The sequence below is a fragment of the Balaenoptera physalus genome, assembly GCF_965194825.1.
Source record: "Balaenoptera physalus genome assembly, chromosome: 7".
Taxonomy (NCBI): Eukaryota; Metazoa; Chordata; class Mammalia; order Artiodactyla; family Balaenopteridae; genus Balaenoptera; species Balaenoptera physalus.
In genome coordinates this window covers 6,414,016-6,432,632 of record NC_138886.1, presented here as the reverse complement: position 1 = coordinate 6,432,632, position 18,617 = coordinate 6,414,016, and the positions used below count along the sequence as shown (strand labels likewise).

At 47.7% G+C, this 18,617-nt stretch overlaps 1 protein-coding gene and 1 long non-coding RNA gene across 13 annotated transcripts in view; one reads left to right on the top strand and one right to left on the bottom strand.

Moving 5' to 3' along the window:
- The first annotated feature begins 6 nt into the window (after positions 1 to 6).
- LOC309663782 lies at positions 7 to 12,792 on the top strand. 2 transcript variants are annotated; one of them, XR_014265460.1, is made up of 2 exons: positions 7 to 6,068; positions 11,942 to 12,792. It is a non-coding gene; the product is annotated as an uncharacterized lncRNA (long non-coding RNA). The 2 variants fall into 2 exon arrangements; XR_014265461.1 differs by lacking the exon at positions 7 to 6,068 and adding an exon at positions 10,502 to 11,006.
- Positions 7,476 to 18,617, bottom strand: part of FNBP1 (formin binding protein 1) — a 141,659-nt gene continuing 130,517 nt past the window's right edge. For 6 of the 11 annotated variants that reach the window (XM_082468166.1, XM_082468174.1, XM_082468168.1 and 3 more), the window contains 3 exons: positions 16,721 to 16,842; positions 16,266 to 16,405; positions 11,174 to 14,398 (listed from right to left, as the gene is read on the bottom strand). In XM_082468166.1, coding sequence (XP_082324292.1) covers positions 14,220 to 14,398; positions 16,266 to 16,405; positions 16,721 to 16,842 — 441 coding nt within the window. In that variant the 3' untranslated portion in view covers positions 11,174 to 14,219. Of the gene's footprint in view, positions 10,496 to 11,173; positions 14,399 to 16,265; positions 16,406 to 16,720; positions 16,843 to 18,617 lie in introns of those variants that run through there. The other 5 variants (XM_082468170.1, XM_082468173.1, XM_082468175.1 and 2 more) reach the window with 2 other exon arrangements.

The following is an 18,617-nucleotide window of genomic DNA, read 5'->3' as shown; positions in this document are numbered from 1 at the left end:
AGGGTGCTGCCGCTGGTCCCTGGGCCAGGTCCTCCCGAGGCCCCGCTTCGCCCCCGCCCCTCCCGGTCGTCACGCAAGTCTCCTGAATCCTGGGCGGCTCTCGATGTTTTTCCTGCAGACTAATGACTCTGGACACGTTTGCGATTGGGACCCGAGGGCGGGGTTGGCTTTCTGTCAGTGGGGATCATTTCTGGAGGCAGCTGGTCCCCTTGCATCCTGTGCTGCTGAGCTGGCCCTGTGGATTGGATGTCATTTGCCCCTGTCAGGGACCCAGATGATGAAACAGAAATACCTCGCGTTGCTATGTTTGCTGCTGCTGCAGCTTCCCCGGGGGGCTGACATTTCTCCCCAGCACTGAGCTGCACAGGGCCCCTGGCCCAGGGAGGGGCGGCCCTGGACCGGCTCGTACGCGTGGGTCCCGGAAGTGCGCCTTCTGGATGCTGAGCGAGGCCACTGCTGGGGGGCTGGGACCTCCGAGCACAGCGAGGTGGCACTGAAGCCCCTGGACGAAACAGCCGTGGCCCGTGCTCACCTCGTCAGGACCAAAGCGAATGGGGGGTGGGAGAGGGGTCCCGGGACCAAACCCCCCAGATACCGTGGCCTTCAGCCTCCATAGAAGCAGATGTCAGTGGAACTTCCAGCAGGCGGTTCTGGCGGAGCCCCTGAAGCTCTCACGTGTCACTCACTTGTGTGATCTCGTTTCACCCCGATCTGTTTCCTTCTCCACCGAGGCAGCATAAGATCAAAGAACAAGCCACTGTTGGAATTTCTGGACATTTGCCACAGTCCTTTGGAAGTTGCTGCTGCCGCCAGTGGCGACCCCCCTGCAGAGCCCGGCGGTTGCATGTTGCACTGTTTGTGACGTAGACTCCGCTGTGCAGGTTGTAATCTCGCCCCACGTCTGCGCCGTCTCGTTTGTGCTCAGAATGTCATAATAAATATGTAACGTTCCCCACAGCCCATGCTCTCGTCTCTGCACCCGCCGCAGTTAATTCTGTTACTGGAGGGAGAGGGAAGCTGGCTGCCGTGGGGGAGCGTCATGGGGGAGGGCGGTGGAGCCACGGTGATTAATGTTTGACCTTTCTAAGAAAAAAGGATTCTTATTCTAAGCTTTTGCTTTGTCGTTTTGTAACATACAAAAAGAATCTGCCAGAAAAACTTAACATGCATTAGATTTTTTAAAACGTAGATAGAAACCATATTGCTAACGCTCAAACGAGCACGCTCCCTTTTGGCTTTCAGAGTGATAGAGATCTTTACAAGTGTGCAGGCCCTGGAGTTGAGGGTGATTGGCTTCCTTTACAGACCCCTTATTCTAGAAGGGCTTTTTACTTGAATAAAACAGTGCAACTTAGCAAACCATTTCATGGCCTTAGAGAAACCTGTTTGCATGAATTCTTGCTAACTGCTTCTTACATTTTCTGGAATGAAAAGTGAGAATTTATTTTAAAAAGATGTGCTTTTTTTAAAAAAATATATAAATTTATTTATTTATTTATTTTTGGCTGCGTTGGGTCTTCGTTGCTGCGCACGGGCTTTCTCTAGTTGTGGCGAGCGGGGGCTACTCTTCGTTGCAGTGCACGGGCTTCTCACTGCAATGGCTTCTCTTGTTGCGGAGCACGGGCTCTAGGAGCGAGGGCTCAGGAGTTGTGGCTCGTGGGCTCTAGAGCGCAGGCTCAGTAGTTGTGGCGCACGGGCTCGGTTGTTCCGCGGCATGTGGGATCTTCCTGGACCCGGGCTCAAACCCGTGTCCCCTGCATTGGCAGGCAGATTCTTAACCACTGTGCCACCAGGGAAGCCCCAAAAGATGTGCTATTAAAAAAACCTGAGAAAACAGTTTTTTGAGCCTATATATTTAAAAAACAAAAAAACAAGGAGTGTGTACTGTAACTCTTTTGAATTCCTGTATGCAGCTTTCTTCACATGGAGCTTATCTACTCCATGCCTACGTTTCCCAGTGATTCACTCTACTGTGAGATGGTACACATTTGGTTCAGAAACCAGTTTTTATTTCTCCCATTTCCTGTTTTATCAAGATTTTGTTGTTGTTGTTCAGCTTGAATTATAACACCATCATTTGAATATACGTAATTCAGAAAAACTCCTTGATGTGTTCTAGCCTTAAAGGTCCTGCATACATTTTAAACACATCTTAACTATTAGCTAGGTTACTGTACTGGAGACTGTTTAGTGCTTTGCTTTTAGGGAAACAAATGTTGAACTTCACATTTTTATAAGGTAACAGTATAATTAAAAGGTGTAGATGTCTTCATCTCTTAGGCTTGCTTTCTCCTAAGGTTGCCCAAGCAGTGGTTGGATTTTATTCACATATACTACAGAAATAATACTGAAGTTGGACAAGACCTTTCTATGTTCATGTCTTTCTTGGGGCTAGCAGCCCTGAAACGGTATAAACCACTTGTGTTTAAGAGTAAAAACAGTATATGCAGTTTTCACTGAACTTAAAAATGAAAATCATGTCACCCTTATTGTAATCTGTTGGTGCTTTTTTAGAATGGAGCTTAATCATGACAGACCTTGATGTTTATTTCTTATTTAAACCCTCCTCTTTACATGTAAGCATTTTTAGAAGGGTCAGATTTCTTGTTTAACTTATATGGAACTATGTATAGTACAACCCAGTGATATCAGACAAGAATTAATATTTCACTCTATTTCAAATGCTTAGAAAGCTTTTATTGTGTTAGATTGCGAATGCAAAGTTTACAGCCTTCTGGTACTGAAAACCAGATACACAAAACAATGTTACAGACGATGAAGATAAAGAGTATTTTTTCTTTTCAGGGCTTTGAAAAAAAATCACTTAAACTCTTATTACTGAATAGAGTAAGCCTAGAATCCTGTTTATATTCCAGGGAAAAGAAAGTCTGCATTTGTTTCATGGCTTAAACCATCTGGTTTATACATATTACATTGCAGTAGTGATATTGAAAAATTGTCTCTTGCCTAGCGTTTTTATTGTCCTATGAACAGGAATTAAATTTTAAAGTACTGCTTGAAGATGGCTGTGCTAACTAATGTCAATGCAGGAGCAATATTTTTACCTGTTTCTAGATGACAATATTACTAACATTTCTAAAATGAAGGCATTTGTTTAGTCTCAGTTACTTAAGAAAAATATAAATCGTAAAAAGGACGCTGAGATAAATCATGATCTCAGAGGAACTTTCAGATTGTCATTGTTCAGAAGCAAAATAAATACAATGGACCATCAAAACAAAACAAAAAAATTAATGTGACAAATGACCAGACACCACGGGGGGCTTTGCATGGCTCCCCGAGAGCCAGCGCATCCGGAGGCTTCAGGAGGAAGTGGAGGCCGAGCTGCTTTAAAAACCCTTCGGCCTGTGTCTCTCCTTTCCTGGAACCAGCCCCGGCCCCAGAGGAGGGGGGCCAGATGTGGTCGGGGGATGAGGCCAGCACGGCCCACAGGCCGCTCGCCTACTGGCGTCACACCACGGACTCGGTGCCTGCCGGCTGCTCAGAGCAGCCTCGGAGCAGGGGTCCCCCTCCCTGGACCCTGCGAGGGCTGCACTGGGGGTACCCTTTCCCTTTCCTCCCCTGACGGCTGACGTTGGCACCTCCGTCACAGCATCGTGGTTGCTGGTGTCTGGCATCGGGAGCTCCCTCACATTTAGTGATGCTAGTCGTTTATAGTCTCTGTGGTTTTGGTTGGTTCTGTTTATGCTTTGGGGGTTTGGAGGGGAGAGAAGAACTTGAGATTTTATGTATGACTTTAAACATTTACTTGTGAAATCCCATCAGACGTGCATGTGCAGAGACACGTTCAACACAGAGTGATAAAACAGGTGACAGGTACCGCCCCTAGGTAGGACTGTTAACCAGCTCCACTGAAGCCCCTTCGGGGCCTCCGGATCACCGCCCCCCTGCCCACCCCCGAGGACGCTCCTTCCCTGCGTTTCCTTCAGCCCTCACTTTTCTTTATAGTTTCACCACATACGTGTGTGTCTGAGCGTCATTTTAGCTTTGCTCACATTCGAATGTTGGATCCCATGGTACAGATTTTGTGATTGGCTTTTCCTGTTGAACATGGAAGATGGGAATGGGAAAGTTTTGTCTGGAGGGTTGCTTGATCCGGAGGTTTGGAGACATTCATTTGTTGTATGTACTACAGGAAGGTGAGAGAGAGAGGTAGGTACCAGTTGGCCTTAAGATGTTTCCTCTATACTTTCCCTTGAAATACCAGGCTTTTCAGTGGCTCAGCCACACTGAGATGCTGGCATGTGAAGACAGGACAGGAGCGTGTGATTGTTCACCTCCATTCACAGACGAGCGGAGACAGGCAGTGCTGGGCGGCAGGGGAGGCCGCCTCTGTGTTCTCTCTCCCACGTGCCATCCCGTGGTCGGGCTCCTCCTCCAGGCTGGCCCGGGCCTCGCTCCAGCGACACCTTTTAGAGTCACAAGCCAGCCGGCAGACTGGGGAGTTTGTAGGCCAACTGCCACCTGTGTCTGCAGGCCTTTCCACCTGTCTGTGCTTCTGCTGACAAAGCTGCATCAGAAAGTACATTCCCTGGTGGTCCAGTAGATAAGACTCCGCGCTTCCAAGGCAGGGGGCACGGGTTCAATCCCTGGTGGGGGAACTAGGATCCCACATGCTGCGCGGTGTGGCGGGGAAAAAAACAAAACAAAAAACATTTGCAAGGTGCAGCCACCCCAGAAGTATAGCTTCCTACCTTCGTTCGAGTTGGAATTATGTGCAAACGTAAATTATCCTGCGAGTCTTTCACGACTTCATTTTGAGCCCCAGAGAGCCCCTGGGGAAGCAAAAGGTGTTTTAGAATACCTCCCTCTGGCTCTCTTCCCTACGACACCTTTACCTACAGCAGAGAGAGGCCCCGTTGATCGTAGCAAAGGCACAGGGTGCAGAGGAAATTGATGCCCTTGGGAAAAGCTGTGAAAAAGAGCCGTCCACATTTTGGACAAAGTGTGTCCTGGAAGGCTGCCCCAGGGACGTGTTGGGACGCAGCCTCCAGGCCTTCCTTGGACCTGCCACCAGCGAGCAGCCCAGATGAGGGCTGTCTGGAGAGCCCGAACTGCGGGCAGGGCTCTTGGCCCGGCGTGTGGGAGGATGTGCACCCCGTGAGGGGCACGAGGCCCCCGGGGCAGAATGCCGCAGCACCCAGGGGACCCTCCCGCCCCCGCTGCTTCCGGGGCCCAACAGAGGAAAATGAGGAAATCCCCGTTTCCTCCCGCGGCTTTTGGTCCCTTCGCTCTGAGGACAAAGCCACGTTGGGGGCCGTTCTCAGTTTCTGCTGTACCTTCTGTGGCCCAGCGACGTCTCCAGCTAATGGGAGGTCATTTAAGTAAATGGCACTCACTGTACCGTCTGGACAGAGACAGCGTTTAAGTCAGGGCCGAACGCACGCAGCTCCGGAGAAACGGCTCCTGACACTCTCAGAGGCTGCGAAGTGCCGTTTGCAGCGTTTGCACTTTAATCCCTGGTCTCAGAGGGCGCTGGCAACAAGGCTTATGCCTCCCGTTCTCAGAAAAGGCCAGCAGAGGCCAGGGAAGAGGAAGAGAGGCCCCGTCCAGGCCAGGTGGGCCCTCACTCAGACCCGCACCAGCCATCTCTTGCTGTCCCGTGGATCGCACAATTCCAGAGATCTCTTTTGCTTCAGTTAAAAAAGTGACGGCATACTCGAATCCCCCTGCCTCTGCCCACTTCCATTTCCTTCCTGGTCACCCTGCTGGGGACCCTCGTCCTTCCCTCCTCGCCCGCCGGCTTCTCTCCCACTAGGGGTCGCCAGCGCCTCTGCGCGGCGGCGGCGGCGGGGGGCGTGGCCTGGGCGTGGCCGGCAGGTGGGGAGCGGGGAGAGGCGGGGCCAAGCAGGGCGGATGCTGAGATCCCCAGCCCCACCGGAGGAGCCTGACCGACGGGTCTGAGTCAGGGGTTTGTGCGCTTACAGAGGCTGCCTTCGGGAGCACACCGGGAAACCAGCTAACTGCCCGCAGCACGTACTGCGTTGCCGCCGCTGGTTTCCGTGTGCGATGGGGTGAGGCGTCACCTCCCCGAACGCTTGAACCAGGTAGGTGAGTAAAGACGGGCCAAGCTGGGAGGCGGTTCAGTGTTTCAGACCCGCGAGCGCAGCGTAAGGTCACAGAGCTGCCAGCCGTGAACTCTGTCCCCGAATCAGAATAACACAGGCTCCATCACGGAGCCGGGAGGGAGCTCGGAATCCGAGCTGACAGCTAAGAACGGCTGTGGAGGTGGCGTCCACCAAGTGTTTTCCCAGAGGTCTCCTGTCCTCACCCCACTACCGGGGAAGCTGAGGCCCAGGGAGGTGGGGACACGCGCCCCATTCAGACCCAGCTCCCAGCCCCTCACGATGGCGGGGTCCTGCAGGGGGGAAGGTTCTACGTGAGACAGAGGGAGCCATTCTGTCTCTTACCGACCGTTAGAGACTAGTCCCCAAATATGATAAAAGCCCAGAAAGAACATGCTGGAGACGTTCTTCCCAGATTGACCTTTTGCTGACAACCTGGACAAGAGGACCTCAGTAGGACAGTGATAGAGCCACCTAGTTCCCTTGACCATCCCCTCTCTTCCTGAGAACCCCGACTTGATTGTTTGGAGGCCTTGGCTCCCCGACGCCATCCTCCCCAGCACCGACGGCAGCAGACGTTGCTGAGAACATGGCGAAGCTCTTGCATGAAAGGCCAGTCACACGCATCTGTGGGAGGAGGCCGCGGCTGCAGTGAGGCCTGACCTCTTAGGGGTGGCCTCACCTCCCACCCCTCAGCGAGTGAGTGGCACTCGGCATTAGGCAGGCCGCCCTGCTCACTTAATATTTCACTCCCTCAACAACTGTTTTCCTAAATCGGCTCTGAAGAGCCTTAGGAAACAAAGAGGTGTGGGCACGAACCAGTCTTCCCCCCAAAGCCTGGGGTGAGAGTTTCAACGCTGGGTGTGGAAAGGGCCTCCCTCCTGCTGCATGCAGCCGCTTGGTGCAGGCACGAGGCCCTCACCCTTAAACGCTGCACACTGTCCGCGGCGTCACAGAAACCAGTGATTATTCCAGCCAAGCTGCCAAGGAGAGGGTGGGCTTGAGCACTCGTGACACCAGACCGCCAATGAAACGCAAACCCGCTGCGATTTCCTGGCCCCTCAGTCCCCACAGTAGGGTCCCCGAAACCCCAGAGTAGCTGCCAGCTGAATTTGCATGCACGAAAAATGGCCTGGACCTAAGGAGCCTCCCCAAATCCCTGCACTGAATCAACGGAATCCTACAGCACTGAGGTCTCCGACAGCTTCCCCCAGTGGGCGGGGCTGGAATTTGGAGCTCCCTGGCCCCTCCCCAAGCAGATGGCACCGGGTTGACACAGTAAATCAGTGACATGCAGGTGGGAGCCCAGCCCCCAGCCCAGGGGACTCTGACTGCTTCTGTGACCCGGGTCGCCTCTTTGTGCAACAGAACAGTCCCGCGATACCGTGCCAGAAGTTACACTTTTATTTAACATTTAGAGGATTAACATATAGTTACAAGGTCAATATAAGCCTTCCAATGGAAGCACTTTATTTGGTTTAATTCCATCTCCAGAGACAAATGGGCAATTCCATAACCTTTACAATGGCAATGGGCCGTTTACAACACTGAAATGCCTCCAAAGTTTAGAATTAGTGCAACACACACAGATAAACCAAGAAGTTTAAAGGTGCTCGACACCAGGTTAAAATAAAATCTTGGATCACTTTTTAAAGTTTTTTGATCTAAGCACAGGAGGCAGAGCCATTAGGAAGTATGAAGTCGACATTTCTGGAAAAATACTTAGCATCAACATAACTTTTTCATGTTCAGTAAACTTTCCCCCAGTAATTACAGACGTTACCAAAAGGCATTAGAGGCCTCTATGCTACTGCTGGACAGGCACCCTGCTTGCACCCAAAAGCTTCCAGATGATCGTGATACAAACCCGAAGGAAAATCCCATTACAGCTTTCCATGCCTGTTTCTTTTTTCCTATCCTGCAAAGGAAAAATTGGGTAAACAACAAGTTCCTCTCTTTCATTTTGTTTAAGTTATTTTCAGGGTAGCTTCTTTAAAAATGAGTTATTCTTACGGCACAACAATATTCTAGCATTGGTGGAGAAATGACGGGCAGTGGATACGAGGGAAGGCTGAGAAAGAAGCACATGGGAAATTCCACGTTTCTACTCTATGCGAACTGCTCTATAATAATATATAGATGATTTCACAGTCGGATTCCCAGAGTAAATGATATACCTCAACTATCCTATAATAACTTATTTCCTTTACTAAGCCCAGCTGGTACAGCATTGCGCTTTCCCCATAGCCACACAGACTGTCAGAGAAGCAAACACCAAGGTTAACATTGAAAAGCACTCATTATCCATTCTTTTTTGGACACAGGTGGTGCAGAGAAAAAAAAAGGCACAGGGGATACAAGAGGATACCAGCATATTCTATATTGGGTTTAACAGACATTAAAAGAACAAATTACTGCAGTTTATGCCTTTTCCCCTAGGTTGTAAGAAATTAATCTATCCTGACCCCCTAATACGAAAGATGCAATGCACATGCATTCCCAAGGCTCTAAAATCAGATTTTAAAAATATGTTTAGCAGCCTTGTAGAGTGAAGAGTGGGCAGCTTGACTTGGGTGAGATTCAGAAGTTGCTGGAGACACCCGGTCACCCTGCCACTGGGACTGTCCGTAGGAACCACGCACCTGCTGGTCTGCAGGGACACGGGTGAGGCCCTGACTCTTCTCGCCCTTTGGCATCCTGGCTTCACCGTCATCTGCCAAGACGGTCCTCTCATGAGACTCAGGAGCATGTGACAATGGGGCCGCCCCTTGGGTGTTAACGGAGCGGCCCCCAGACGCCCACAGCTGCAGAGGCTCGCTCCGGGGAAGAAAGAGTGAGGGGGTGTCTCACGCTTGCTCAAACCTGAAGCCACTTCCTCTTCCCCTGCTTGCCCTTGGTATTTGCTCCCTCAGGGTTTCTTGTCACCAAGGGTTGACTGAGCCACTCTCAGAGGCTGGTGTGTGGTCAACCCTGGTTTGCCGAGAGGAACCGTTTTCCTACCACTGAACAAAGGCCCAACCCTCAGGACCTGTCCTTTCTGTCCTTGTCCCTTCGGCTCCTGTAAGATTTCCTTGTCTTGATTCATAAGTGTTGAGAAGCAATGAAGACGCTCAGGGTGACCTCCTAGTTACCAAAAGCCAAACCAGAGAGGAAAGATGCTGGTGGCACCCTTGGGCTTCTGACGGCATCCTCGCTCGCAGAAACTCACAGCCAGTGATTTCTCTGGGCTGTTTCTGCACCGAATAAGTAGAGAAGCTCTGCTGCTCTAAGGCATGAGTGACCACAGGGTACATGACCTCATGTCTTCCTCAAAGATCCATAAGAGGAAGGAAATTTAGCTCAAAAAACAAACTTGATTAATTCCGCTTGGCCTGGAGAGCAGGTGGGAAAACGTGGAAGCTGTAGCCACAGGATCACTTGATGGACCACAAGAAGCACAGGGTCTTTGGTGATGAAAGCACTAGAATCCTAAGATGCGGATCTTGGACTTCATGGAAAGGGGAGAGTCTTCGCTTGGCAATGAGCTAATGCCGAGGTGAGACCCTCGTTCACGATCTGCAGTTCTCGTTAACAGGTGGCCAACGGGGAGAAGGGGGGGCTGGGGCCTTCCTTGACCCCATGAAAGGTGGACCCAGGCAGGACAGCTGGGCTGGCCCAAGAGCTGGAATTTGACTTTCGCTGTGGACTTTTCCAGGCCACTGAAGACAGGGCCCCAAACAAAAATGTGTGTACGTGTGTGTATGTGAGTGTGCGTGTACATGCCCCAGTGCCCACCACGGACACTCTCAGGCTGTGAAACGTTTCAAGGGCCAGTTGTTTAGTATGAGGTGAGGACGCACAGTCAGGAAAGGACCACCAAATACCCAATGGACTTGGGAGAAGATGAGTATTTTCTAACGTAAAGGACACGGGGACACGTGAATGACATTTGGGCGCTCAGTCCAGCTGGTGCAGGCCTGACCCTCCTTGTTCAGATTCGGTTCGTCTCCCCAGGAGACCAGTGGCAAAGTTTTCACGAAAGGCACAGTGTGAATTGTGGACGGGCCGGGATGCGCCAGGTGGGCTGAGGGCCGAGGCCCGGGAAGGAGGGACCACGCATCAAGCCGCCTTCTGTGGCCCCGAGTTGGACGGGGACCGAGACAGGGACAGACCTCCCCGCGAGAGGCAGCCAGGCTGGGCCAGGGGAGGAACCAGGCTACGAGGAACATGCTGTAAAAAGAAAAGAAAGAAAAAGGCAAGCAGCTGCACGTGGGGATGGATGTTGCTTCAGGCTTAGGTTCCGAGGGCCACACACCAGCAGAGCCCCAAGGCGCTGGCGGGCACCCAGGCCTGTGGGGACAAGCAGACCGAAGGGTTTCTCCTGGGAAGGCTCTCCCGAGGCTCTGGCTCCCGGAACCATCTTTAGGAATCTACAACACAAAAGACAGAGAGAGGAAAAGGCTGTTAGAGTGTCTGGCAGCAGGTCAGGGGCGGGCACTCCGCTCCTCAGTGCAAAGTGCACTGCCCTGGGAAGGGGTGGGGGAGGGAGCATTTTTAGAGCAATGGGTTACCACAGGGCGAGTCTGAGATAAGGAACTTTCACGGTTTCATCTGCAATCAGAGCAGCTAGTCTTTCCTTCAGGGGTAAGAGGAGCCGCCCAGGAGATGATGCACCCAGGCACCCGAACTCATCTTTCTCATAAATTGAGTTCTGAGACAGAGAAAGAAACCAGCTTCCCAGAATGATGCCGGAAGCCCAAAGGCCTGGTTCCCTCTCCGACTGACACTCTCAGTTCCTTGGCAGTAAAAGGCAACATCTTTGGTGAAAAGGAAAACCTGTCGCTCAGCGTTTACTCAGCAATAAACAGTGAAAGTTCTTCATCTTGAGGGGACAGAAGAGAAACAGGAGGCAGACTCCACAAGCCCGGAGGTGAACACAGGGTGAGAAACAGAGAAGGTGTCATCATATAAAAGGGGGAAAGGGCAGGATTTTTTGAAAAGCATTTGGCTAGAATATTCCCCATTATTAAAGACGAAAGAGTTAAATACTCGGATTACACAGAATAATTTTCTCGGAAAGGTGAAAAATCATTTAAAATACACAACACTGAGAAAAATATAACGTTTATTAGAGAGGCAGATACGAGGGTACAACTAAAAGGTGCCAGACAGATTCTTTTCTTGTAGGATAAGGAGAGAGAGAAACAGTCATGTTGGCCATATTCAAACAAAACTTACTCAGAACCCAAGTGTCTACAATAAACTCAAGTGTGGATCAGCCGGCAGGGGGCCTAGCTACCAGTGTAACCGTCCTTCCGGCTCCCCCAGCGGTTACAAAAACAAAAAGGTCATTAGGCATCAGAATCACCAATAAAACAAACAGATAAAAGAGTAAAACATTAAAACAACGAATTCAAGTAATCTTTTTAGTTTTTCTATTGCAGTATATACAAATCTATTGGGGCGGGGGGCGGTTATGGACATGTTTCACAGAGAGCAATTAAAAAAAACAAAAACAAAACCATGAAAGAGGACAGTCACAATTCAGTTGACCAGTTGGAACTTACTCTAGTCTAACTATTTTGGCAATTATTAAATAGTCACATGGTAGACACCACACTCACACACAAAAGTGCACTGGCATTACTGACAATAAAACAACTCCTTTTGAGTTATGGGCATCGGAAAGCAGCAGCCCCGCCCACCTGGGATGGGCTTAAGGGGAGGGCAGTGTTTATGGAGCAGGCTGAACAGATTTATAAACAAGGCAGGGAAGGAAGGCTTCTACATTACATTATTAACCTCTAAGTGTATCTCTAAACAAAAGGAGAAAACTTTATACACAAGCTGAGACTTTGCTACTTTTATTTTAACAGATAACTGTTGGAAGAACACAAATTATACTTTGGGTGGAAATGGAAATTTGTGATTCTCCGGGAATCAAGACTTTTGCTAATCCTCTGCGCATTGACTAGATGGACCTGAAACTACAAAATATCTTTCACTGTTGAGTCACTAGTACATAGATTCATCTGGTAAAGGTACTGAGGCATACAACCTAAAATAATGATCATAATTTATGTGCCCAAATCGCCCCTCCCATCCCCAAAAGCCAGCTGAGCTATTTCCTGAATCAGATTTGCACAACTCTAAAGAGGAGGGGAAAAACAAAAGAAACAACACCAACCAACTCCGTGGAATGCCATACTTTTCAAGTCAGGCTTTTAAAAGACTAATGTTATCTTGCCTCATTTTAAGACATTTTCAGTGCTTAGTTTGCTGTCTCCAATAATTCACAGTCTGGAAATGAGTTCATCACAGGATAGAAAGGTTAGGTTTTAATATCTTAGGGAGTCACTTGGTTACCTGCCCAAAGCTGTGACCCCCCTACTGCTCGTTAAATCCCCATGGTCAGCTGATTTTCTCGCTGCAGTAGTTAAAAGGAAGAACTGAAATGATTCTCCTGAGAGGTCTGGGGTCAGGGTGAGTGGCTTTATTGATATTACGGCAGCAAAGGTATAATAAAGCAAAAGAAATCTGAATTACAAAATTATATTTTTTAAAAAATCAGGCTGGCCAGGGTCGGTTTCCCGCTTTTGATATTAGACCACAATTGTGTCAGATGTAACCACTGGGGGAAGCTGGATGTAGAGGATCTTTCTGTACTATCTTTGCAACTTCCTGAGACTCTATAATCATTTAAAAATAAAAAGTGTTTTAAAAATCAGACAGTCATTAAGTAAGGTTACTAAATTCCATCTTGGCGGCCCTTGGGAAATGTAAGAGAGCTTTCTGCTACATTCTGCACCAGTCACCCATGCCTCCTGCCAGCTCGTAGACCCTTGATGTGCTGCTGTCAGTTTTAAAATCAGCTTTAAATTGATCTGACATTCTAAAAGGAGCCCACAGTGTAGAAGCAAGGAGCTAATTTCCTATTTAAGAGTAGGAAGGACATGAATAAATAATTTTCAAAGCCAAATAAAAAGAGAATCTCAACCCCATACCTTTATTCTGACTCACTTTTAGCTGGTTTTCTGTGATCTCAGGGAAGATTCTAGAAATGAGCACAGCCATTGGGCATGTCACCCATTTCACTACCTATCCTGCCAATTTAAAAATGCAGATCCCCATGTGACCCAGATTCTTTTAAGATGGTGAAACATAAAACGAGCTAGAAATTCTAAAACAGTTTTCAGTAAATTCACACTTTGGGACTTAAAGATGCCAATGATTAAAAAACAAACCAAAAAACCCTTGAAAAGTGATGAGCTGGGGTCTGTGTGTAGAAGCAGTTGCTTACAAGGGTCTATTCACAGCCCCACCTGGGCAAGTATGAGCGGAATACAGCTCCACTTCCCACAAAACCTCCGACAGAACAGAATGAAGTGCGCTGTTTTTACGTAAGTTTATCTAAACAACACTAGCACATCTGATCAACTCTGTCAGTTGGCAGAAGGAAGGAAGATCAGTAGTCATATGTAAAAATCAACTGGTTGGTCGACCAAAGTTTTCCATATTTCAATTGGTTGTTTAGGATCATATAGACATAACCTGAAAACACGGTGATCTAACAATTATCTTAAACATGTTTAAGGAAATATACACACTTTTGGTACCAATCTTATTCTTTACTTATTCTGTACTTCATTGATGACTTCCTTCGAAGTGAATGACTGTAAAATTTAACAAACTAGCGTAGTTCAGTTTATGAAGTTACAAAATGTAACATTCTAAGGTAGTTCAATTTCTGGCAGATACTACATATAAATAAGAGAACTGAAGTCTTCTGCACCCCTAGGATGTGCATGGACTTTTAGATTCAGAAATACGGATTAGAAGCTAGAAGGCAACTTTTTGGTTATCTACAGATGCTGCCCAAGAAGAAATGTTTATCGGATTTCAAAGGACACAGTTGTAAATTGGCAGCTGGCAGCTTTCCAAGTGAAATGTCATTAGCAAGTGAAACTTGATTATCATCAAAACCAGCCCAGGAAATTCAGGTGTAAGATGCCTGAAAGTCCACCTCGTCCCTAAAGGAAACTGCGACGCTCCCCATTCAGTCTTTTGAAGAACTGCCTGTAACAGTCATAGTTGTGGGAGAAACAACTCCAATGTTTTAAAGTTTTTTGTGTTTTTGGTTTTTTTTAAGTTGTATTAAATATAAGTCTTAGCACCTTTGGCATTTTTGTCCAAATAGACTTCGACGTACGAAGTGGGGACATAACCCTCTTCATCTTCATTTCTCCGGATGCGGGTCCACCCGTCGCCTTTGTCTTCCTCTATAACGTACACTGTTTCTCCTTCAACTACTGAAATGGTTCCTTCGTTCTGACCTGAAAAAGCAATATCAGAGTATTTTAGGCTTCTTGTCAAATCCGGGTTGAGAGCACAGCTTTGCAACGACGAAACAAGTGTAGGAAAAGATGGATGCACTGACCCTTCTGCTCTCCTCCCACACAGAAGCTTCCAGGTGCTCACCTTGCGTCTCTCTAGGACCCTCTTCTAACTCCTCCTGGGAGCCCTGTCGTTCCTCCCTCCCAGAACAGGAGGAATTTTCCGCAGAGGAAATCTTGGGTCCGCTTCTCTACTCTTCCCTGAAGGTACTCCTATGGCGTCAATTACATCTCTTTACACAGCACCCCGGCTTTTCTTTCTCCTGTTCTGGTTCTCGTCTGAGGTAAGGTTCCACTTCGCCTTCTGCCTGAAGCCCATTTTCACCTTGATGGTACCCGGGCACCTGGAACGCGATAGGGGTGAACCCGGACTCACTGTTTTTCCTCCCAAACTAGATCCTCCTCCCACTTTCCCATTTCAGTGGACATCTCCATCGTCCCAGGAATGCAACTTCAGGGATCATCTGTGACTTCCTCCCCTCTTTGTTTCCAACTTCCAATCAGACACGCGTCTGAGCAGTTTATTGGCTGCAGCATCTCTGCGTCCATTCCCTAATCAAGGCCCCGAACACCATTTGCTAAGATAATTTCAAAAGACTAGCCACCGTCGCCCAAGCAGTGTCCTGAAAGGCAGACTGTCTAGGGGGCTGTTAATAGCGGTACTGTGGGCGCGGGGCGGGGAGAGGGATGGTGTGGACGTGAAGTAAAACCGGGAACATTGAACCTGGCACTTCTCTTTCTTATTTTGTCACAATGAATATTTAGTTTATTAAAGGCTCTAAAAGTCCTAGAGTAAAGGGAATTCCCTGGTGGTCCAGTGGTTAGGATTCCGTACTTCCACTGCAGGGGGCCCAGGTTCAATCCCTGGTCAGAGAACTAAGATCCTGCAAGCTGTGAGGTGTGGCCAAGAGAAAAAAAAAAAGTCCTACAGTAAAGAAATTCATTTATCCCAGGGCTTCTGAAAATGATCTGAGCTCTGATTGCTTCTTTCACATCATCCTTATCAGCATCCTGCAAGATGCCGTTTCAAGGTTCATCAGTTTAGGAAACACTAGGCTAGTCTTTCTAACCAATTTCCCTGTCTTCTAACTGATCCTACACATACGACAATAAATGTCTCAAGGTACAGCTCTGCTTGTGTCAACAACCTGCTCAAATACTTTCAGTAGCTTCTCGACATTTGCCAAATAAAATCCAGACGTTTCTGTTACCCATACCCCCCACTGGCACCGCCTACACCCTCATCTTACCACCTAAGACATCTGAGCGCCAGCCATACGATCCCCATGCCTTCCTCGCTCCATGCTTGGCAGTGCCCGTGCCTCTGAAACACTTCAGCACGGAGAGTTCTCCAAATTCCCTTAAGGAAGTGACCTCATCCTCGCGTGAATCCCCCATCACTCTGTAGCCCTCCTCTGGTGAATATTGCAGGCAGCCCTCTCTCTACGTGTGTCTGCTTTATTTCCTCCAAAGGTGGATGCCAGAACATACCATCTGCCTCCCACCCTTTCAGGGGTCTTTACAAGACAGAAGTTCTATAAGTATTGAATGAGTGGATGAAATAATCATTATTCCATACTATCTGCTGCAATTAAGCTCACTCAAAGTTGTTCAAAAGTACAGACCCAAAGGTAAAATATACAGCCATCGACCAGATCATAATCATAATCACAAATACCACGAGCAGAGCAAAAGAGCAATGAGGGAAAGTTCTGGACGACTTCAAAAGAAAGCCTGATCACAGAAAGAGAAGAGTGACTCAGACAGTTCCCAAAAAGTGGGGAAATCAGGTGACACGCAGTGTTACCTTCGAACGTGTAGAGAGCTTTACACGTCCCTATGGCAGGGAGGGACTCCTCATCATCAAACTCATCGTCGAAATCCGTGGCCAGCACCTTGACCTCACTCTCCTGACTCTGCTCCTCCGTGTAACTGCCATCCGGGCTGCTCAAGAAAGCAAAACACACAGCAACTATAGCCACTGACCCCAGCGAGGACTCGAATTCAGCCCCCGCGAGAGCAAAGTGCTTGCAACCCGCCCCCGTCCCCATCTCCCGACGGTTGTAACTAGGACCATCTTCAATCACCCCGCAGGCTCGGGCACCATCCACGGGGAACTAGACACCTGCACCATGGGAAACATCACAGGCCAATCATCACAGACGCTTGGGATCTAACAAGTACCTTGTGCTCGTCTCTGATTCCAGAATTGAGAAATAAATACGAAGCCAAAAAAAAGCAGGCGCCGTACAGATACTGTACCTCTCCCGATCCTGTGCACAGCTGTTGACGGCCGGGGGGTTCTGCACATCGTACATGCCACTCTGCCGACGGGCCTGTTCGCTGCGTGCTGGGAGTCTGCCTTCAACCTCGGCCAGCCAGGCCTGCGAACAGAAGCCATGAAAGACTCTGGTCTGAGCTCAGCTGAGGGCCTGACCATGCAGGCTTCAGGCCCCAAATCTGGGCTGCTCGTTGGTCATTGAAGCAGACTGGAGAAGGACCCCCTGGGGGCAGAGTCTCCAGTTTGTGTGCCTTGACTGTATAAATGTACTCGAAGGCAAAGTTGGAGAAGTACAGGCAAACTTATATTTAGCCACTGCTCATAATGTGGCAGAAAGACACTGGCCTCTGTTACACTCCTGGGCTTTTTAAGCAGCTGTGTGATTTTGGTTAAGTCACTTCTAGTTCCTTCTGGTTCCCAAAATTCTGTGACCATGAGGTCACACTGGGAAACATGAGGGTCCTGCCACACTTAAGCCATGACTCAGTTTGAAAGCCACACTTCCCATTTTTGTTAAGGAGTGTAACATTTTTCTTTTTTTAAATAGTGAATAAAACTCATACATAGGAAATCAAAGTAGATCAAAGTATCTTCAGCAACATTTGAAATAGTGTAAAAGAGGCAAAAGAATCAAAATGATCAGCAAAGGACATTTCTAGGTTCTAAAATCTCAAATGCTAATACCTTATTGACAGATTCTAGAAAGAATGAAAAAAACCATATTTGACCTTTTATGGCTAGAAATAATCTATTCTGGTTGGAATGCTCAGTTACTAATTTATTTTTCCAGGCTCTGTAGTCTTTACATTTCGAGGGGAAAAAGAAGCCTTCTGTCCACAGCTTTTGAGTGCCCCACTCCCTCCTTAAAAGATTTATTATTTGTGTTTCTTTTTCATTTCTTATCTGTGTTTCCTACTGGTTTTCACATATATCATCTTTTGATAATGGATCCTTTGAAAGAACAGTAACATATTTCAATGGTTTTTCCCCCCCAGAAGTAAACCCTTGTACTTATGATCAATTGATTTGCGACAAAGGGGCCAAGACAATTCAAGGAGGAAAAGGTCTTTTCAACAAATGGTACCGGGACAACATAAAAAAGAATGAAGGTGGACCTCTACCTTTAACCATATACAAAAATTAACTCAAAATGAACCATAGACCTAAATGTAAAAGCTAAAACTATAAAACTTAGAAGAAAACATAAGCATAAATGTTTGTGATCTTGGATTAGGCACTGGTAACTTAGCTATGACACCAAAAGCACAAGTGATAGAAGAAAAAAAAATTGATTCCATCAAAATTAAGACTTTTGGGGACTTCCCTGGCGGTCCAGTGCTTAGGACTCGGTGCTTTAACTGCCGTGGCCCGGGTTCAATCCCTGGTCGGGGAACCAAGATCCTGCAAGCCGTGTGGCGTGGCCAAAAAAATAAAAACATAAATAAAACTTTTGTGTTTCAAAGGACACCTTGAAGAGAGTAAAAAAACAATCCACAGAATGGGAGAAAATATTTGTAAATCATAGATCTGAAAAGGAATTTGCACCCAGAATATATTTTGAAAATTTTTACACTGATACCAAAGCCAGGCAAAGACACTACATGAAAATTACAAATATCAATGGTCTTTTAAAAATTATCTTTTTGATTCACTGAGATGATGGACGACTGTATATTCCCAGTTATACCCACTGTCAACAGGAGATGAAGCAGAACAACTTAAGTGAAACACTTAGATGAAAAAAAAAACAAAACGAACACTGTATACAAATATAACCTTAAATAGTGTCCCTTTTAAGGGACACCATTAAAATAGGATATGCTGAAAAGCTGAACACCCAGTGGGTGACAGTGTCTTTTTCCTTTTATCATAACTCAT